The sequence below is a fragment of the Denticeps clupeoides genome, chromosome 8 (assembly GCF_900700375.1).
Source record: "Denticeps clupeoides chromosome 8, fDenClu1.1, whole genome shotgun sequence".
NCBI lineage: Eukaryota > Metazoa > Chordata > Actinopteri > Clupeiformes > Denticipitidae > Denticeps > Denticeps clupeoides.
The window spans coordinates 8,927,823-8,951,175 of NC_041714.1; the positions used below are offsets into that span (position 1 = coordinate 8,927,823).

The window sequence follows — 23,353 nt, forward strand, 5'->3', positions numbered from 1 at the left end:
AGTGGATGGACCCAGGCTTGAGAATAGTCGAACAGCAGGGGTTGTCAACCGCGAGGGCTTGTAGGTTTGAGGGCGTGGCAGAAGAGTAAATGTGGGGGACGTGAAAGAGACAGGGAGAATAGTCAAGGCAAAGGCTGTCATTGTGAAGCAGGGTCAATCCGAAGTAATTCTGCTATGGTTTTTTATTGAGTCCTTTTAAGTATGTAACAGTATGTAGTTTAGTACCTTTGCTACTATATGTTAATAATATGCGTTTATATGTATGTTTTGTTGCATTTATGGACGTTTTTGGGCCAGAATCATCATGTATCTGGCAATCCCTGTGTCTCATGCTTGTACAGGTTTCAGGTTGCATTTAAACACTCCTACATGTCTGGAGTCTAGCACTGGTACATCATAAACATGCTCCCTCCTAGAACTAAGAGTCTAGTCTTAATATCTTGCGCCTTCAGAATTGACACCTCTGGCATGATGTAGAAAGATTGGTGTAAAATGACTTATTTGCTTATACCACACCTGAAAAAGAAGTGCACATTTTTTCATATTTTCTATGGCACTCTCTTATAAGAACGTTTGATTAATGCTCATTCCCTTGCTGAAATTCACCTCTGCAGCTTGGCAGTTCCCACATTATGAGAGCACCCAAAATTGGAAAAAAATGAATTCAGGCACATAAAGCACTCCCTAAGGTACGTTCTATTGAACCCGAGTATTGCAGAAACCACAAGGTAGTGAAATAAACATTGTCAAGTGGATGCTGTTTGTCTAGTCATTATCTTAGTAAGTATCTACAGCAAGACAGGAAAACAATTCTGAGAAAATTCAAAATTCTTTGTTTAGCTCTGCATGGCTTCATAGTTTTTGTGCTGGAATACTGACGGTTTTTATGCTGTAAATCTTATGAACCCATCATATCTCAGCACCTGTTGAGTTGGCTTATTTTGGCAGCGTCTCTCAGAAGAGAATTAGCATTTCAGGGAAATGCAAGAGGCCTGAGCACAGCCGCAATTCCTCACAACACCTATGAGCACAAAGATTTTATGAACCCAGCATTCTGCAGGAAAGGCGAGAATTTGTTAAACAATTTGGAAACATCAAATGTTAAAACTGTTTCAGTATTTTTAATAAAGACCATGTTTGACATGTTCCTTATTCTTTTTATGAATGTTAAAATATCTACTTTAAGTTAATGTCTGTCAAGGGCTATAACTGCAGAAAGGCACCCCGGCACATCGCATTCATTTTGATGTAGTAGCTCATGGTTTTGCTTTTGTGAGGGGAGTGAAACTGTCTTGTCACCCTTTTGCAAATCAGAATTTTTCAGCCACCTCTTGGAGTTACATTACTCTGGGAAATATTTTCAGAATTTGGTGAGACCATGACTCCCATTAACTGTGAATCATTTTTTGTAAGAGCGCAGAATCACTGGTCATGTTTATTGTGTGCATTGATTTACCAGTTGATAACAGTTAACAAGCGGGCTGTGCGATACGGCATAAAATTCAAAATTGCGATAATTAAATTTAGCCACAGATGGTATATATTGCAGTATATAATTTAATTAGTACATTTAAATGTAACTGTTTTTGAAAAGATAACATGTTTTCAAAGCGAAGGCACTGCAGCTGGAAGTTGGATAATGAACTTTTTACAGATACAACAACATATAACGTAACCTTATGACACTGACACGCATGCTACACTTAGTAAACCTTTAGTAAAACCAGGTAGTTTTGGATATCTCCTAGGAAGAATAATGTAGTGGATGTCTGAAAGGGAAATTTTGACTAGGAAAAAAATTTAGTTATGGATATCTGCAATACATATCCATTCTTGCTATTAAATGTTGTCTTAAAGGGTTTAAATACAGTACAGGCCAAAAGTTTGGACACACCTTCTCATTCAATGTGTTTTATTTATTTTCATGACCATTTGCATTGGTAGATTATCACTGAAAATAAAGAAAACACATTGAATGAGAAGATGTGTCCAAACTTTTGGCCTGTACTGTATATCTAAAAATTAATTCTGGCTAGGAAGAATAGATTTCCATATATCTGGAAATACAATTTGTACTGGAAATAATGATGTTTTCACTATCTTTAACTGCCATTTTGACTTCTGATATTATAGTTTTGACCAGTATATATACCATTATAACTGTATCTAAAATGAATTACAGATAGGAGTGTGGTTTCTTTATATGTTAAAACCATTTGCCATACGTTTGTGCTCTTGCCCAAAACTATGGCTATGCATGGTTTTGCACAGGTGACGCGACATTGTCAAGTTCGCAAGGAGCGGATATTTCTGCGCTAGGCCAGTATAATCAAGATCTCTCCCATTGGCAAAATTTATATGGCATACCGTTTATATTGTTGATGCCACGCGGCCAATTTCTATTTCAGACTCAGTTTCCCCGAGTCAGTGTTTAGGTGGAGAACATCTTTAATGGGTTTATCCTGCTGTGTTTTTGGTCAGAACAAATATTTGTATTACTTAGTGTATGTTCAATATATGATTATAATTTTATTGCATATCAAATTCTTGATTCAATTAGAGGTCGCACAGTTTGTTATACTGTCCTTTATGTATTGGGCCATTATTTGATTACATGGCATACAGTTTACAGCAGCTACAGTAACAGCAGCTACAGTAAATGGCCTGATAAACTACTCATGAAGTTGAATAAGCAGGAAGTACTTAGTAGTTAAAGTGTGGATGGATAAATAGATGGACAGGTAGAGATTGTTAAGCATTCGAACATGGTCAGTGCATAAAGGTTTTTAAATGAACTTGACAGGTCTATGTGATTTACCTATTAGCTGAGGTCCCAATGGAAATGGAGATTGAGGAGAAAGAGGAAACTTTAATGAGGTGCTGAGTGCTGTGATGTCCCGATTGTATTACTGTTTTGATGTCAGGAAGGGAGGCCACCATTTGAAATATTACGACCAAAATTCTGATGCCTTCTAGCATGGCCTGTGTGTCAGCATGCTTTCAGACATAAAGTGCTGTCTCCACCATCATTATTTTGGGACTTGTGTGATTTAGGTTAAAAAGGCTCTGTGTTGATGGCCACCACCAGGTTCTGTGATGTCGTGTTCCATTTTCTTTTATTATACTGATGGGCAACACATTTAAAGGCCAGCATCTCAAGGTTAAATGATATTTTTCAAAGAGGATAGCCTGTAATAGACAACCTTACCAATCCCCCCCTGGTCTTTTTTGTTCCGCGAAAACCAACTGATGAAGAAAATCCCAGAAGAGATGGTAGAGATGGATGCCATTATGCTCTATTCAAATCATTCATATCTTTAAATTTAATGAAATCCCTTCTTTTTTCAATAATTGAAAAAAAATGAATTGAGGTATGAGCCAAAGATTTGATGTGGAATCTCATCTAAAGAAGCAAATGATAAGACGCTTTATTGACATTTCCATTTTATTCAACGGTCCAGGTATACTGATGTGTTCTTTTGCCAATGCTACTATACTTTGGTACATGTTTTAATTTTCATTGCACTGTTGGTTGGGGAAATTTAAGAATAAGAGCGATGAGATGAGGATAGTCTATGAAGACTACACAGGATGTGAGAGCCAAAATAGCAGGCTGCTGCTGTGTAAAATCTGTTGTGGATGCTTCCCATCTGAATTGGCATGGCAAATATTGGAACATTTTATATTGCATTTCAAAGCTTATAATGTTAGGTATAATATTATATATTTAAGGAAAGTCCCTCTATTTGTTTCTGTTTCTCTCGTTCAGTCCCACACAGACATCCAAAAATGTAGCTAATAGCCTGAAAAGTGTCTCAGAATGTGGATGTGTTCATATGGTACTTTGAAAGGGAATTATTCATATTCTATACACACACACATTTCCTGTGATCATAGTCATTTAATACAAATATGAAGATATATTTTAAACTTGCATGTTTAAACATGCATCTGGCCCTTCTGTGATCTTGTGCTGATTAAACAGCACTGTCATTGACAGGCTGGCTCCAAAACTTGCTGTTATTATTTTTTCTGTTCTGGAATATACTAGTGATTTTTTTTTCTTCGGAGTAGAGTGCATTAAATATCCTCCTTCAAAAGGTACACTGGGAGAAAATTTATTCTGAAAACATTGACAAGCCTATGGCAGAACAGTCATATGGTAATGTAGCAATTCACATTTTAAAGCCTTCATATAGTGGTCAGCTGATTTTTCCATCGTACATTAGAATTGCGTGAATGCAAAGCAGAATTAATAATAATAATGTACTAATTGATAGTATATTACCTTATCTATCTATCTATTTATTTATTTTGTTAGTTATATAAGTCATGGTAATTTACAAGAAATTATATTATTAGATAACTTAAGCTGCATATATTGTAAGTCACAGAACATTGGTAAATTATATTGCCATATATATAATTGAAGCACATTATTTTGTGTAAATGTGTATAATTTTGTATAATCTTGAACTTTCTCTTTTGAAGAGCTGTCATTTCCTCCCGTGAGCAACACTATTCTTCAGGGTTTTTCAAAAGTTCGACAAATGACATTATCAGCTTCTGGCAACGCCACTGGTTTTGACCACTATTTACTAAGGTGCAGACCTTCATCTGTCAAAAGTTCATGCAGTTCTAAATTGTCTGGGAGAGTACAGGGCCTCCATCCCTTTCCAAGTTCCTGCCCCCATTTAAACAAAAAACAACATCAGTCCAGGATAAATAGATTTCACAGTAATCCTATCTTCACATTTTCAGTATTGCCTTTGATGCTGAATGTACACTCACGGCAGCTGTCCATACCCCTAATGACCAGGGGCACAAGGGCATACTGGGTTTGATGACCAACATGGATCTGGCATTGAAAGTCTACATTAAATATGTTCATAAAGTGATCACATCCTCATACCTTCCAGCAGAAGCAGACCGACAGTAAGGATCATATAAGGAACGTAAACACTACATATTTTGCTTTTTGTATTTAGCAGTAATGGCTGTACATTAATGATAACCATGTGCTCAGAGGCTGATTAGCTGAAAACTTGCCTTTGCCCCATCACAGTAGTCTTACGATTAGAACTATATAAGGTCTATAAGGTACCTTATAAGGTAACAATAGCACTCGACTCAGCCCTGAGGCCGGTTTCACTGTTGCCTGCTGGGGTCACGCACGCTCTATATTGATGGTGGAGGTTCGGACCCCCATGGTGTTTAGCAGGGTCCCCATGCCAGTGTGTGTGCGAATGCCCGTAATGTTCCTCAGGGTCACGGTGCTCACCACAGTCCATGGTAGGGTCTAGGACACCTGCCTGTCTGTGTTCATGTTCTTGGCATAGCCCGAAGGGTGGAGGAAGATCTGGCTGAATGAGTTTCAGGACAATGAAACCATGAAACCTCATGTATGTAAGGGATAACATAGCTCAGGAATATTTTGTTAAGACTTTGTCTGTCAAACATCATTTACCACTGAATCCTCTAGTGCAAGTTAAGAGAAAACAGAAGCCAAAAATGAAAGTAGCTTTGACACCTTTAGGGGACGGCAGGAGTGCCACTGTAGTCCCTGAGTTAAGGACCATGCAAGGTGTTATCAGCATCAGCATCCACTATCGGCAGTGGAAGTAAATAGGATGCCCATAACTGATAAATCCTTACGTAGCTCAAGAAGTCAGACAATCCATCCAGATGCAATTTCCTGGTCTCAAAAAGAAGACATGTCTAATGTAAAGTAAAGTGTAAAGTGAAGTGATTGTCACATGTGATACACAGCAGCACAGCACACGGTGCACACAGTGAAATTTCTCCTCTGCATTTATCCCATCACCCTTGGTGAGCAGTGGGCAGCCATGACCGGCGCCCGGGGAGCAGTGTGTGGGGACGGTGCTTTGCTCAGTGGCACCTCAGTGGCACCTTTTGTGGATCGGGATTCGAACCGGCAACCTTCTGATTACGGGGCCGCTTCCTTAACCGCTAGGCCACCACTGCCCCATAATGAGAAGAGGAGGTCTGGCCAGCATACATGAACAAGTGTTGGGTCCATTCCTGCAGGACAACACCGAGCCATATTCTGCCTGGTCTACCAGTGAATGATTGTGAAAGAACTGATTGCGAAGTAAAAATGTGCAAACAGAGACCCCATATATTTAAATTGCTGCAGTAGACCTGCGGAATGGACAAACTAGAGAAACCTCTGCTTAAATAAAATGAAAATATGAGATCCTATTTCTTCATCAACCCTGTTCAAACAGTTTTAGTGAGCTGAAGGAAGAACAGCACTCTCTCCTGTTTACTTATGCAGAAATTCTTCTAATGTCAATGAAAGTAATACCGCTTTTGAAAGAAACAATGTCCAAAGTTCAATTGTTTAAAGGGGTAATGAGTCACTTGTGGCACGCACAAGCCCCACCCCCTTTTATTTCTTAAATGTGGTGTCCAAGGACACTGATAGATAAGTAAAGTGTTCAAACCCATAGAATGCATTATTGTGGGTGTAATTAAAATATGTGGCAGTGCTCCTAAATGAAAAAAGTAGGGCACATTGGTTTGACGAGCGTATAAGCATGAGTCTAGAGCCCTACATTTTGGACTCATCTGTTTATTTGTCTCTCTGTTTTGATAAAATGATGTGCTAAAATTTGGAAAACTATGTAAGACCAACAGACCCTTTGCCAAGCACACAGACAAGCCCTTTTTTCTTTTGAAGTGCTCATATATTCCAGTGTTGCTGTAACCATTTTGCTCCTGGAAGCAGCTAAAACTGGCAACATTAATTTGCCATTTGCTTCAGAGGTTCATGTATGGCTGCAGCCCTGCTGAGTGAGATGATATGTCTGTGACCTGTGATTAAAGAATCAGAGATTAGAGCAAATGAACATGAGAATGAATGCATTCAAATGTTTTATTTAAGAGGATTCTCTCTCCCTTTGTCTTGATCAGCCTGAATAAGGTGAACTGATGGAGGAAGTGAGAGATTGCATTATTAATTTGATTCTAATTTTAGGACACCAAATGAATCCACTTTTAAACTCAATCAAACTAAATCAAAACTTTATCCTTCCCTATGGCTCCCTATGAGAGACTGACCCAGACATGTTGCTCTTCAGATAAGAAAGGGCCTGACTCGGCTGAACGCAACTGATCAGATGTGACTGAAGCGTGATCAGCCCTGTAATCGAGCTCTGTTCAGATCTGCTTTCCTTTCCACTGTAACGCACTTTGGTGAAATTCATCACTGTGCCATCTTTCTTTTTTTAAATGACCTTATAGCTTTGTAAACACACAATGGGATTAATCACAAACTCTAAATAGCATTGTTCAGTATGTGAAGTGGATATTTGTGGGGAATGCTTATTTCAGGTGATTGGTTGTTTCAATATGTCTCTATCTGGCTGTTAAATAGTTTTTTTGCTTTTCCACGTTCAGTGTGTCACACTTTGTGCCAGATCAGACACCCCAGATCTGTTACCCTTTGCCTGCAGAATTTACTTGGATTCATCTTAGGCCAATGTATGCCGTGATTCAGTGGATATAAAGTGTTTAACATTGCGGTTGATGTAAGTAGTGGAATATGTAACACCTTACAATAAGGTTAATGCAGCTGCATTTTGTCCATTTCCTGTGTGGGCTCTGACCTATCCTAGCCAGAGACAATCCCTACATAAAGATGGTGACAGATATCGAAGGAGTATAGGAACAGTTCAGTTGAGCATTTACATTACTTTCAGACTCAGGCACCTGGCACCAACCCGAGATCAACATGTTCACGGTTTGTCTGGTGTGCAGAAAATCAGGCGAGACATGGCTAAAAGATTTAAATGCACACAGAACCATGCAGCATGAGGTTCATCATCTGAATCAGTGCTTAAGTAAACATTTAATCGAAGAAAGTTGCCTCACTGGACAATTGAGAAAATACTTGTTTTTTTATTTCTATTTTATTAACTGTCAGAACATTTTATCATCTCCCCAACACTCCCTGTCTGAACCTCTTTTTCACACTTGTCTCTATCATAGTTTTAAATATATAACAGCAAGATTTAGTGTTAACAGCTGATTTAATCAGTTGCAAATTCTTCTAAATATTTAATCCTAAAGCAATTTTTCATTAGTGTAACATGAGGACATTACAATTTCTAGGTGAACTAGAGAGTTTGTTACCTTTTTCTAGTACTACTTGCTGCTATTCAATTTCTGCTTGCAACTCAAACACAAGACAAAACCTTTACACATCTACTGTCCACAACAATATTTAGTCATGAAATTCCAGCCAGAAAATTCCAGCCATGGTACTGCTGGGCACTGAATTTTTATGCATATAATTTATGTGACCAATATTTGAAAGCAACTGTACAGAAAAGCAAACATGCTTATAGTACCCCGACTTGGCAACTGTGGAGAGTGTTCAGGTGTTGGATTATGGGTGTTTTGCGAATGCAGATGATGCAAAGATTTCTAAATGAAGCACGTGGGGGTTGGTAGGATTTGAAAGACTCTAGACATTGCAACAGCCCTTCAACAGGATTTTATATTGAGCATACTTGAAATTTGTCCTAGTAAGGATCCTTGACTTCTTCGAAGAAGCTTGCATAAACAGTATCTCTGAAACACCTTCTATGTTTGAATGCATGGAGGAATGTTTTAAGGCAGTAATCATGCATAATCTTAATTAGAAAGCATGCAGATATTGTTCTATATATTCACTGCCTGAAAATAAAATAACAGAAATTAATAACAGAATGCTCCTTAAAATAGTATCTTGTACAGATAAAGCATTATCATGACAATAAAAAAATTGTTAAAAATATAACATTTTCACCTGTAAACCTCCAGCTTTTCCTGATAGAAACTCCCAGAATGCACTTCTTTTGGATTGGTGTGCATGGCGGGTGGAATCAGACAATGTCATGGCTGATAGTTTTTCTGCTCGACCTCATGCTCATCTTCATCCTCAAATTGCTTCACTGATTTGGTTTAGAATTGAGAGAAGCCATTTGCACACACACACACACACACACACACACACATGCACGCACGCACACAGAAGTAAATGCAGGTTCTGCACCCCTTGCTGCATAGAACAATGAAACAGAAGTACCATGAATGCTTGCGGAAAATGTGTTACAAAAGCCTGAGCAGTTTACCAAGCACAGATATGATTTTTTTTTTTTTCTGATGAAGTGTACTTTATGTAGCACATGCTTTATTTATTTTTGCTAGTTTTTTTATCATGCAGATTATAGCACATGGTCACTGGGTCAGATGTTTACAGTTGAGCTGGAGGCTTTTGCTTGTGATCCATTTATTTTTCCACAGGAAGGAAGATAAGCAATAAAATCAGCTTGTTTTTCAGCTTGTTTTCCATCATTACACAGTCAATTAATATTTGATTGGGCTGAAACCTCCCTGTCTTTGATGTGGACCACTGATGTCAAAGCAGACAGTAATGAGTCTTGGTGTTGGTGTCAGCATCTGATGTGAAAGGGCTCACGCCATGTGGAAAAGAAATTGCCTTTAGCCACTCGGTGGGCCGCACATAGGAATGCAAATGAGCATCATTTTAAAGCACATTTTCTTCATAATCTAATTTGTCATAATAATTCAGTACTCCTACATAGAGAACCATTGACAGGAGTACGGGAATAAGCCATCACAACGGCATCATCCTCTGTGCCTGTTCATTTTCTGTTGTTTTTCATCGTCGGGCTTAATCTCGGCTTAATATCGTCTTATTTCATTGTGAAGCACTTCTGTCTGTGTTGACAGTACAGATCAGCATGGCTGGCACCAAAAACCTAAGAGAAACCTTCTACTGCATAACAAGATGCTCTCCTGCTCTAAAGCAGATGTCAATAGAGGGGAAGTAGACAGGTCTGTCTTAGATGTCTGACTGTTGATGGACACTGTTGTCCTGTAATGAGTGGACAGATATTATTACGGTTTATTTACAGGTTACTACTTGATGGTGCAAAATATGTACTCCGGTACTAAATGTAGTGCTACGCGCTAATAGTGGAGTTTCTTTGCTGTTAAGGAGTAAGAAGTGTGCTTGTGATTTATTATAAATTCATATAAATGATTCCAGAAACCTGATGTTTAATGATGTTTGCACGTGATTTATTGATGGGGTTGGGTTGTAGAGACCCCGAATGAGGAAGAAGTATGCATGATAGCGGTCAGTCATCTTCCCCCCAACAGTCGTTAAACATTGTGGTCTTGTGTCAAAAGACAAAAATAATTACACACCACGTTTTTCCCTGTTTCATCTATGTTTTTATGAATATGTTAAACCTCTGACCCAAGCTTAAGCGCTTAACACCACTAGGTGAATTGGTGGCTAATGCTGTGTGCATTATTACAATCTATAATCTTTTGTAGTTTCCATTCTTGCATGTATGTAAGGCAATAAATCAATGACCTCATCTCCGCTGTGCTGTGCTGATTAAAGGCTCAATCAATGGCTTTCTGGTCTGAGGGAAACCAGCCTGATTGGCGTCAGGAGACTTTTCCAGTTCAAACCCAGTGTGTGGCTTTCAGGCAAGAACATGAATGTGATTTTTCAGTGGACATTTTTTTTGTTACCCTGATGGTGTTGTGGCCAGCATTATATAAATTCTATTTCACACACAGTTATCATTATTGATTTTAGGCTGTGGCCTGTGATATAGTTATTCTACCAAATTTCTTTTTAAAAGCCAATGCAGCAGCCTGACACAGTCCTACGGTGTCCTGTTTCTGCACATCTCATCTTTAGTATGCTTAGAGGACACTCCTGCCTTATCAGCCACTGCCAGAGGGCTCAGGATGCACAATAACGGTGGTGTCGCTTGAAAAGAGATATCCCTGTAAAGAAACTCAAGAGAAGCAGGCCAAGGATGCCCTGAGCAAAAAAGCATATCGTCAAGGTGATGTCATATCAGTAAATGCTTTTGGTTTGAGTTCTTTGTGTAGATTTAGGCTTGTTTGCAACAAACTGCCTTTTCTATATGTGAGCAGAAAGCATGCATGAATTTGTATGCGTATTTATATCCGATTCTGTCATGCAAACAAATTGGTGTGAAGCAACCTGTTAGGAGTCGTGGGACATTTAGTGGATTCAGTGGACATTGATAATGTCTGGATAATATATGTGAGTGTGTGTGTGTGTGTGTGTGTGTGTGTGTGTGTGTGTGTGTGTGTGTGTGTGTGTGTGTGTTTTTACAAGTGCATGTAATTTCATCTGTCTTTACATCAGGGACCAGAACAACAGTGCGAAACAACATATCTCACATTCCTCACTGCTCTCTCTGCACATTATCCTCGTCTTGCAATCCATACAGCACATTAGCTGAGAAAGTCAGCCAGGAGGAAAGGGGGAATGAAAAGAGGGCTTAAGGGAGAAAACAATGGAGAAAAGAACAATCCTGAACTCTGTATTTAATTCACAGTGTTTAAAGACTATGGATAACCTGAGCTAAATGTCTTTGAAAGGGATGTTATCAGCAGTCTAAAGATTCCATTGATGACCTTACACACCTTTCTTCTATATCATCTTGAATAAGTGAGCTTGAAGGATGGATTCATTTTGACCTGCAATCTTCAAGTGCAAAGACATTTTTGTGAATAAATATCATCCAGACAATGCATTGATTGAGGTGATGCCTGTTATGTTAAGCATAAATGTAACAGAATGCCCTTTTTAAATGAATTAACTTATTGCTTTTTTACATGTATACACATAAATATTATACACATTTTTAATGCATTGTGCATATGGTGTTATTTCCCATATTTTGTAATTGACTATACTATATAGTACTCATCCTTTGTTATTCTTACAGAATTAAGGCACACTTATTTTCAAAACTCATAGCTAAATTCATTCTAGATCTAAAGGCAGACCACAGAGCAAAAGCACAACACCATCTCTCAGAGGTGAACCCTATATGCAACATCTTTAATAAAACATGATTAAGTGATCAAAGGGTTATACAGCAAAACAATAACAACATGGCCTTTTGGAGGTCATATAGTATATCATACAGTATATCCATGTGCTGTGCCCATTCTGCCCCTGTCCTGCAGGTATCGTTTCTACTGTTGAAGCCTTGGCTGGCACACACCCACACAAATAGCACACTTTCTTTCTCTCTGCTGTTCACACTTCCTGCTGCGAGTGTGGTGTGCTGTTACCACATAACTCAGGCAGCTGGAGTATGTCTGCGTCCAAGTTTTATATGGCTAATTTGGGACTGTGTGCCTCAGCTATAGCCACCCTTGGAATATCATGTCAGGTTGAGTGGCCAGATGAGGAAGAGGAGGACATGTAATTACTGTCTGTAGTTTATTGATATGCTCAGGATGCTGTCTCTTTTGGCAATCTGGCAATTGCTGTGTGTCAAATAACCAGTGAAGAGCGTCTGTGCAGGAGCCGTGAAACTTCCTCAGTCGTGTCTCACACACACACACATGCAAACACACAAGCTCTCTCCGTTTTGCCATATCCCTTGTTCAACCTTTCAATCTCATGGCCTAACTTCCTTCCTGAGACATTTATGCCATCTCCTCCAGATACACAATCTATTTCTAGTTAACTAGAATCCCACTTTGATGGAGAGGTTCACCCTTCGATAATATCCCCTCTTCCTTTAAACAAAAAGTCCTTTCCCTCCTGATTGTTTACACTGGCGCCAGTGTGTGCTTCATTTCCCTGTGGTGTCAAAGCTGTAGACCAGTGGACACACTGCCTTTTAAGGCCTGTTGAGGATTTAGCATCATTAATTCAAACAGCAGCACGAGCTGTGGCTAAATGGCCAGGACAACAGGAGTGAACTGGAGAGGCTGGGGGAGGGCAGCTAACAGAAAAAAAAACTAAATGATGTCCCAATTCTGCCGTTACAAATCATGTTGCTTTCTGTTGTAACTAGATCTTACAAGTCATGGCACTTTCATAGTAACATCTCAATTTGTAAGAAGATTGATCAGGTTTGCACATACACTACTGCTCTCTACCTATATGAATGCACGTGTGTCTTTCATGCAAGAGAGCAGAAGTTGGAGTGCAAGTGCAAAACTGGTCAGGCCTTTTAGCAAATTAGACATTGCTTTTTACCGCAGACATTAATATCTACAGAGAAGGATCCAGTGGACGTACTGGTGAATACTTGTACCCACAGTATATTCTCTACGTGTAATTGCTTGACTGATTAGTTTACAGTATACAAGCACACCGATTTGTCTCATTGCTTGTCCAGCAGAGACTGAACAGTCTTTTTTTTTCGCTCCATTCAGACATATATTTTCAATCATTGTTCAGAGTAGGCTGTTAATCATAAAAGTGTTAGTGGAATAAATTAATATAACATTCTTTCTTTAATATTTTCCCTTTATTGCCCACTCAAAGTATGAAGACTGGAAGACAGGATTATTTTTCATAACATTATACCTTAAAGAACAGTCATGTTCAATTTTTCCATGACACGATGCCCTGTCCTAACAGCAATAGCATACAAAATGTAATAAATGAATCAACATTTTACACTGGATGCCCTTCCTAATGCAGCCCTCCTCATTTACCTGGACTTGGGACTGAAAAACACATTCGCATGCGTCACAACTGTTTTTAATATTTGCAAATAGTTTCAGAGGGTGTATCTTCTGAAAAGCTTAAGATCCACTGATAGAGAGTATTGTTTCCGTTTGTTCCTGTTACTCTCAGAACAATGGCAGAACCACATTCTCTCCATGTAAAGACTAGCTTGTAAATGTGGAAATATTGTATATGCGTTGTCGTGACTGCATCTGGGTTATGACTGACACAGGGAAGGTTTTCTGTCATTATTTATGGCAGCATTCACATGGCGGTCAGACAACTGAAAGTCATCTGGAAAAACCCAAGTGACTTAATCGGGCAATATCTCCCACCTGTCATGTGTTTTCTGCTTTAGTCTGATATCCTGCATCAAAGCTTCTCCTTGTAGCCAGCTGACATGGAAATATGGCAAATTCCAAACAAGGTATTAAAGAGCCAGTAGCATTAGAATCAGGTTGCTCTTGCCTGAAGGGAATGCACCCTGGACATCTTGTACCAATCATTACCTTAAAAAAAAGCTGCTCAGATAGTAGGTCTTCTGTAAACCACTTTCTTCACATCAGTAATGATGAAAAGGGAATACATTTTAACCTTTAGATTTCATTATTGCAAGGGTACATGTCCTGGCTTTACCTCATATAAGCAATAAGTGAGAGATGAGCTCTTTGGCTTCAAACCGATGCCTCAGATAGATGTTTCTCACCTCACTGTGACAAATGCCTGAAATGTCAGGTCTGAGATTGGAAGCTGCAGTGAATGAGTAATGCTTGCCAGGTGGCAACAGAATGTGATAACAGAAGCCAGCTTGTTATAAAACTGACCAGGGTGTCCTTTTCTGATAATCAATACAGCATTCAGTGCACATTTTTTACTAATTCACTGGAAAACCAGTGAATAACAAATAACAAAAATGAATAACAAAAATTAAATCCTTTCATTTTGCCATAGAGCCAAGTGGAAGGGTCTGAATTTTCTGTATTGGAAACATATTTAGTAAATCCAGTAAAATGTCTACTTTACGGTGTAATGTCTGTTTATTATAAAATGATATTAGCTTATTGTGTGATCCAGTGATTCATCTTTATTTATGAGAATGAAAAGATCAGACGAGTTCAATTTCAGATGCACATAACGCCTTATGTGTATGAGTGTCATATGCTGTAAAAGGGAGCACCACAGTAGCTATCTTAATTATCTCATATTCAGTACGGATCAACACTCTCCTTACCTCACCCTTTTCATTTTGTAGCTGGTGCCTCTGAAAAGGCTTTCATCCATGGGATTGTTACATTTCAAGAATGCAATTAAGATTGAAAGTTTCTGCGCATCTCACAGTGATTCTGAATATGGTCATGTGAATATGGTCACTGTATGTCTGAAGGTATTTGTGTAATTTTCATTGCTTAGGGCCAGATTCTTTTGAAGATAATAAATTCTTCCCTTCCTCAGAATGCTACCTGTCATCTTCTCTTGCTCTGTTACTGACATTAGCAGTCTGTGAATGGTCAGAGAGAAGGACATCCTTATGATGTTAATGTATACACGGAGCAAAACTTAACATTCTGACACTATCAGGCAGTGGTGGGCTACAATGCTTCCAAATCATTGTTTGAAATTTAAATATTTAAAAAAATGTGGGTAACAAATAATGCAATGATTAGGAATTGGGTACTGTTTAATGTGGGCAGGTTTTTAAGGCATTCAGCACATACAGATGCTGAATGCAGCAACAGCCACATCTACTGGCCTAACTGAGAAGCAAAATATGTCTGATTCATTTTATTCTTTTAATTGCAGAATATGCCAGGACCTCACGATGAATACCAGCATTACAGAACCAGTCCTGTACTATACCTCCAGTATAGCAGGAGTAAGAGACTACCCGACATACACTAGCCCATGGACAGAGTTACCAACTACAGGAGACAATCTCTCCTCTGACATCTTCAACTCACTGCTCAATGTGACTGCCCCTCTACAGGTTAATTCAACTGACAGCCCTAGCTCTGGTCAGGCATACAGCCATCTTGGTGGTCACACTGTCTGGCAGGTTGTCCTGATTGTGTTATTCACTGGTTTCCTCTCTCTTATTACCATCATTGGGAATATCCTGGTTCTTGTGTCTTTCAAAGTTAATCGTCAACTCAAAACTGTGAACAACTACTTCTTGCTAAGCCTGGCCTTTGCTGATCTGATCATTGGAGTGATTTCCATGAATTTGTACACTACCTATATTGTCATGGGCCAGTGGGCAATGGGCAACTGGGCCTGTGATATGTGGCTGGCAATAGACTACGTGGCCAGTAATGCTTCAGTGATGAACTTATTGGTCATTAGTTTTGACCGCTACTTTTCCATCACTCGACCCCTTACCTACAGGGCCAAGCGGACGACCAGACGGGCTGGAGTGATGATTGCGCTGGCCTGGTTTGTTTCACTGATTCTCTGGGCCCCAGCCATACTCTTCTGGCAGTACTTTGTTGGTAAACGGACAGTTCCACCAGATAAGTGCTACATTCAGTTTTTGTCAGAACCAATTATAACTTTCTGCACCGCCATGGCAGCGTTCTACCTGCCTGTGACTATTATGACTTTTCTGTATTGGAGAATTTATAAAGAGACAGAGAACCGTTCCAGGGAACTGGCAGAGCTGCAGGGCTCCGGTGGGAAGTTGGACCGATCACACTTCCACCTCCACTCCACTGGAGGGAGCTCTAGGAGCTGCTCTAGTAGCTATGAGCTGACCCGTCCGACTCAGAGACAGAGCTTGTTGCTGGGACTCTCTGGCCGCTTTCACTGTTGGTCGTGGAGATCTTCTCATAGAGCTGAGTCTGTAAGATGTGGTGGAAGGGAGCCTGACCAAAGTAGCAGTGACAGCTGGAACAACAACGACACAGGAACTCCAGCTGACCACTCTGGCTCGTCAGATGATGAGGAAGGTGGAGCGCCCACTGCACACGCCATATTCTCCATAGTGCTCAATTTACCCGGGATGAGGGCAGCTGTCAACTCTCATGCCTGTGATGACCTGGATGCTGCATTGGAGGAGGACCCACTACAAACCAAGGAAGAGAAGGATGAACAGAAGGTCCCACAGGTAGTAACTAATGGCAGAAAGAAGGATAATAGCTATCACCAGCATTTTCCAAACAAGGTAGGGAAAATTGAGTCCAAGCCCGATGTAGGGGCACCAACCACTGGGACAGATCCCATATCTGCCAGCAAAGACCTAGCAAACAAATCAACCACGGCACAAATCACCTTCAAAGAGGCGGCGCTTGCCAGACGTTTTGCCATAAGAGCAAGGAATCAAATCAACAAGCGCAAGCGCATGTCCCTGATCAAGGAGAAGAAAGCTGCCCAGACTCTGAGTGCCATTTTGTTTGCTTTCATCATCACATGGACACCCTACAATATCATGGTTCTGGTCAACACCTTCTGTAATGGCTGCATTCCAGAGACACTGTGGTCATTGGGGTACTGGCTGTGCTACGTCAACAGCACCGTGAACCCCATGTGCTATGCTCTGTGCAACAAGACCTTCCGCACTACCTTTAAAATGATCCTCCTGTGCCGCTGGGACAGGCAGAGGCGAGAAGGGAGACAGTCGCTGCAGCAGAGACACTCCATCATGTTCCACAGGAGTATACCCAGGGACTCTGCATAGACAGACTAATGTCTGGACAAGGTGCATTAACCTTTCAGAGACTCCAGTCATTAAATATGGATTAACACTACAAATATGTCTGGAACTGTGGCCCCCCCTTGGTGTCAGAATTACATTTTTAGACCGTAGTCTATTAAAAAATGACCTAGAGGAAAATTATAATGTTATATATTCCATTAAAAACTATTTGCAGTGCCACTAAAGGCCACTAAGTGTAGATAAAAAACAATGGTGTTTATGTTGAATGTACTCTTCTGTGCATCTCAATCATGTTAGATTTTTAGCTTTTCATGCTTCATGTAAATAGTATTTCAGTTGCTGTTTACAGATTTTTTGTGGTAACAGATCTGAATTTGTATGTTTTTCTGTGTAATTTGTACTATACAACACCATCCTTTGTTTTTAGTCCTGTACAAATGAACTCGAACTGTTTTACTGTGCATATGAATGAAGTATATAAATGACATTTATGTATTCTTTAAATACTGCACATTGCTAGATTTTACTGCACCCTTGTAATGAATCACATCTTCAGACCTTTTAAGCAAGACCAAGTTGGTTGGTCTTGTCCTGACAGACCAATCAACATCTCTGTTTTTTTAATTATTTGTCTTAGGAATATTCTAAAATCCAAATAGTATTTGTCTCTATCAATAACACATTCATGTTTTATACTCTATGTTTTTATAGATGGACTGGAATTTTACCAAATGGAACTGTGAGCGAAGGCTTTTATTCGAACACCTTGGCCTATTAGCCTCATACGCCAGACTGTTGCTTTAATTAGTGAAGTGATGAGACGGACGTGGATCATAGAGCAGCAGCGGCCCCTGCTGGGCTTCAGCTGCAACAACTATCGATTTTTGTCAACATGGATAAGTGAAGCTGTAAAAGTGGCCATGAGCACTCAAGAGAGGTATTTAAGGAATAATGATCACAAAACAGTCTCTCGCCTTACAGATAGTTCAATGCAAAACACTTAGTTCAGCCTTACAAATCAAATACCTAGAAAATGAGGCATGTACTGCTCAAGCGAATGGAAGATTACATATCAGTACCAATGTTTTTTTGTTTATTTATTTGTTTTTTAAAAATTGTGCTTTATTCCCCCTTTGAAAAAATGTTGATGATATATTGATGGGTTCTATAAATGTTTCTGTAACACGTGTATAGTCAAAAATGACTGAAGCGGTTTCTGATGTTTCAGAGATCAGAGCAAGGGCAGAAACAAAGTCTTCAAAAAGTGGACACTTGCTAATCATGTGATATTCGTAATTGCGTCATGTTTAAGACGGGCTGTTGCTAATGAGTAGATTTTTCTGAATGTTTACACAGTGCAAATTGTGGTGATTTGTGGTGTGTATTGGAGCACTCAAACAGTGATAAACAGTTTTATGCGGCAATCCGTTGTTTTGGAAATAAATGTCCCATTTTAATGTGATGAGCCATATTCTTTCAAACGATAAACATGCCAATGAAATATGAATATGAAGAGCCATGTGGATGAAGGGATATGTTTCATGTAGTTTAGGGGACAGTCTGTGAATGAGGAAGAAAACCATTTTGTCCACGTCAAAACTAAACCACATTGTTTTCCGGGGTTTACCAAGTTTTGCTCATCTGCTTCATTTGCTGCTGTAATTCCATGGCAGGTTGAAGAAATGGAGGTGCAAACACTGGACGTTGGGTGAGTTAAAAAAAAAAATGGCCTAAAACAGACAGCTTTCAAGTCAAGACATGTAGCACATGGGAACCGCAACAAATGACACAGGTTCACTTCAGGTGATTCGGTGATCACCTGAACCTTATTGGCAGAACCTGTGGGTGATCAGAACCATCTGGGTGCCAATCGGCAAGACATTGGCGCATCCTGCATTCTTGTTGTCCAGGTACTTCCTCTACCCAACACAAAGGCACAGGTGGGCCCGAGTACTCGAGCAACACATCAGCTGGACTCTGGAATGGACACGGTTGTGGACACTCTTCTTGAAGGGCAGTTGGCCCTGAAGTCTGCTGTCATGAACCTCTGTGAGGTCATGCATTCTGTTAGGGGAAAGGAACCAAGTAGGTGAAGTTTTATTTACCACAAATAAACAGAGCAGGGGCCAGAAAACGAAGAACATGAAGCAACAAGGATCCACAACGCGGGGCAACGTGTGTATCCTATTGGTGCACATCAGTGTCTTGGATCCTGATTGTTCACCCAACACATGTGAATGTGGTAAAATATAGGCATGTCGGCTGGTAATTTCTTGATTTGAATTGGCGTGTTTGGTGCTGTGTCTGTGTTTATGAGTGAGAAGAAAGGAGGGTTTGAGGATGACATGTGATGATGCACACCCACCTTCATGTGACAGGAATAAGAGCAGCCTAGCAAGGATCACAAGGACTTGTTTGTTCTGCACTTACACTTTTGGAGACACAACTAAGGCAAGTAGTTTCAGCTTTCTCTTTCTTTAGCTGCTAGATTTATAAACATTTGAATATGATATATTTAAATGTGTCTCTGGATCATTCCATTTCCGTTATTTGTTGAATTCCAACATTTAAACACTTAATTCAATGTACTAAAATTCTGATTAGAGGATTAGAATCTCAACAAACACATTTAAATACTTATTTAAATACTTCTTATACAGACATACATACATTTTCTGTTCTGGCTATGTTCTGACTAATATATATGTATGTATGGCCAAAATTAGAAAATTGCAGGACTTCAAAAAAAATTTCCCTCACTGTTTCTCTTTGCTCTCAATAATGTTCTGACACTTTCGTAGTGAGTGTTGATATAGTACAAATTCATTCCAATATGCTTTACAGAGAAAAGCCCATGGCTATTTTTAGCATTATTCCCTGAACAGACTGAGAAGGATTATATTCCCACCAGGATAAAATTAATATTTGGATTATCCTTGTGAACTGAGAGTTAAATTCCTATATCCTGCAAAAAGTGTTATAGAATAAACTTGTCATCATTTAAAATGTGCTCATCAGAATTGTAGCCTTACTTCATGCTACAGTTGTAGCCATATGTGAAACGTTGTCTCGCTTCACTATGTACTGTCCAACATGTATGTAGCTGAAATGAAAGCTCCACTTCAACTTTTTTTTATCTGATTAGTAAATTTCTATGTCATTTTAAGCATGAAACATATTGTCATGTGTAGCCATTGCATTCTCATTTTTTCATTTCTATTATCTAAACCAGGTGTTCACAGGTGATGCAACATGATGCAGACGGTCCAAACAATTGAAACCCAGCTGCCTATCATAAGGGAGAGCTTCCACACGACTCCCTTCTGGGACAAGGAGAGGAGAAAGAGCAGCCTCACCAATCTCATCAGGAGACAACAGCAACTACAGCAACAACAACAACAGCAGAGACATCTGAGCCGCACTGAGCATGCTCCGCTCTGCCGTTCCAACAGCAGCCCATCATGTGAGTTGATGCGGAGAGCAGATGGAGCTGGGAGGGAGAGAGAGAAAGAGCGAGAGGAAGAGAGGGAGAGGCGGCGAGTAAAGCTGCTGTCAGCGGCGCTGTCAGAGGCAGCATCGTCGTCACGGCAGCTGCTGCCAGCGCCGGGACAAGAGAGCGACAGTGCAAGCGAGCGAGGATTAGAGAGAGCGAGAGGCGGAGCTGCACGGAGTCATCCTCCCCAGCTCCAGTTTCAGCATGGCCTGATCGCCAAGGGTGTCCGGCTGCTCAAGAACATGGGGAACCAGGAGGCAAAGCAGAAGAAAGCATCAGCATCACTATCTCTGGGGGCCGAAAGCACAGGTGATGGTCTAAGAGCTGAAGATGTGGACCAGGAGAGTTCCAGGAAAGGGGGCTTCCAAGGCAAAAAGTCACAAAATAAATCCAGTAAATTGGGAGATTTGGGTAAAAAGAAGCCCAAATCTGAGTCCAACAAGACTTCTGTGTTCTCCAACATTCGTCTCCGTAAAGGCTTGTCCTGGACGAAAGGATCTAAAGAGAACCTTTTGGATGCTGTGGGCTCACAGTTCTCTCATCCTGATGGGACGGGGCTTAAAAACTTGGACTCAAGCTTCTTAGCGGGTGAGACAAATAGCAGTGAGCCTGATAGAGGATGTCTAGCGGTGGACAGCAGGCAGTCGACGGTGGACATGGGGGACGGGGAGGATGGCTCAGGGTCCGACCCTGAAATCTACAGCTTTCATTCGGCTGCAGAACATGAAGACCTGCTTGCTGACATCCAACTCACCATTTACCACCAGCAGGGGGGCATCATGCCTGGTGATCTTCTCATAAATGCGGCCAAGGAGGACAAAAGGTCTCTGTCCCGGGACCCCAACATCCCTGAATCCCTTTCTGACCTGCCCTTTGACTCAGACATTGGTAGTTATGAGGCTACAGGAGAATTATATGGATCTATGATGAATCCAGATGCAGTAAGCGGCGCCTCAGAGGAAGACGTTTTTGTCATGGTTGGAACTGAGACAGTGGAGGATCTGTATCAGCTCCAAGGAACTTGCCCATCAACTGTTGCAGATGTCCCTACAATGACTATCACCAAAACAACCAGCACCCAGAGCTTCCTGGATACTACAGCCACTACAACCACGACCACAACATCATACGAGAGTGCAGAAGAGTCTCAAAATGATGGAGCAGGGACTTTTACTCTCTGTTCTCCTCTTGATGAGACCATCTACAGCAGTGAGAAGCATCTCAAATTTGCAGCAAGTCTTAAGGCAGGACTGGACTCTGTAGTGGAGTTTACTGACCGTGAGCTAAAGCTTACAGGGGGAGCAGGATTGACTGGGACTCAGAAGAGTGTGAGCAGTATGGACCTGAATGTGATGCAAGATGAGGATGAGGAAGGAGGAGTTTGTGGTAGGAGTGTTGAAGGTCTGGGGTTCCAGTCCTTGCGTAGGAGGACCAGCAGTAGTGTCTCCTATATTCAGTGGGCCTCTGAGAGTCCAGTAGGCTCACAGTCACGCCGATCTTCCAACTCAACCTCAGCGGTCAAACCATACCCCACCATTCACCCATCTTATGTGAAGACAACCACCAGGCAGCTCACCTCTCCCACACACTCCCCAGTTGGCTCCCCATCCCAGAGTCCCATGGTTCCACACAGGGTAGAACCTACTGGTGGTTCAGAAAGATTCAGGGCCGAAAGCTGGAGGGCTCAGAGACAGAGGTCCTGCAGTATTGCTGAACCCATCAGCATCTCCTCAGACTGGACAGGTTACCTGGAGACTCTTTCAGACGTTGCAAAAGATGCACAAGAACCTTCACTCAAGGGGTCCTCAGGTCGACCCCTACGTGCCAGACGCACGTCTTCATGTTTGCAGGGGAATGCTGGGGCCTTTTCTCTGGACGTGTTCTCTGGTGAGTGACCTTCACACTATATACAATGAAATACCCCAGAGTTCAATGCAATATTTTGTAAATTCAACTCCTAAGCCATCATAATGAATTTTAGATTTTATGCACTGCTAAAGAAATTTTCCAGATATTTTTGGTAATTACATGGGATTAATACAACTATTACAAGGGAATAAAGACATGTAAGATGTCCACTGACCCACAGATAGATTTTAAGTTGAGGATTTTGCGGTACATTTTTGATCATGTAAAGGCAGGGTTCCTCTATTTTTACAGTAATGCCAGTGTGTTTGGGCCGTGAGCATAGAGGTCTGGGTGTTTCTGCTTGGCTGCATGTGCCACAGGAAGTCAGGACTCATCACGCACATGCTGCTCTTCAGTCCCTCTTTTCCCCACTGTACCCACAGCCAGCTGTGTGAGGACTGGCACACGGTTCATGCATATGATGTTAGGGTGTTCATAATTAATGACAGTAAAATTTGCCGATAACCTGTAAAAAGCAGACTCATGAAAACAATTCTTTCCAACTCATTTAGCTCATTTAGCTCATTTAGCTATAGTAGAATTGATGGAATAAATAATAAGTGATGACCTGTGCACAGTGAGGGAAACATGCGTTGGTGCTGTGAGGCAGAGTGGAGAATAAATGCATGCAGCCCGAGCATGGTGCTGCTGCAGCCTATAAACCAGAGGCCAGAGAATCTGGGTGGGGGTAGGACTGCAGCTGCGGGGTGATCAACCCAACGCACAGTGCACAAAACAA

The 23,353-nt window shown here is 40.8% G+C and overlaps 2 protein-coding genes across 2 annotated transcripts in view; both read left to right on the top strand.

The window, feature by feature from the left end:
- chrm3a (cholinergic receptor, muscarinic 3a) overlaps positions 1-17,481 on the top strand; it is a 37,498-nt gene extending 20,017 nt beyond the window's left edge. The window contains exon 3 of the mRNA XM_028989361.1: positions 15,365-17,481. Coding sequence (XP_028845194.1) covers positions 15,384-17,234 — 1,851 coding nt within the window. The 5' untranslated portion in view covers positions 15,365-15,383 and the 3' untranslated portion in view covers positions 17,235-17,481. The remainder of the gene's footprint in view (positions 1-15,364) is intronic.
- Positions 17,482-19,520: 2,039 nt separating this feature from the next.
- The window catches only part of fmn2a (formin 2a), a 40,544-nt gene continuing 36,711 nt past the window's right edge, over positions 19,521-23,353 (top strand). Inside the window, exons 1-2 of the mRNA XM_028988196.1 lie at positions 19,521-19,664; positions 20,446-22,593. Of these exons, the coding sequence (XP_028844029.1) occupies positions 20,466-22,593 (2,128 nt within the window). The 5' untranslated portion in view covers positions 19,521-19,664; positions 20,446-20,465. The remainder of the gene's footprint in view (positions 19,665-20,445; positions 22,594-23,353) is intronic.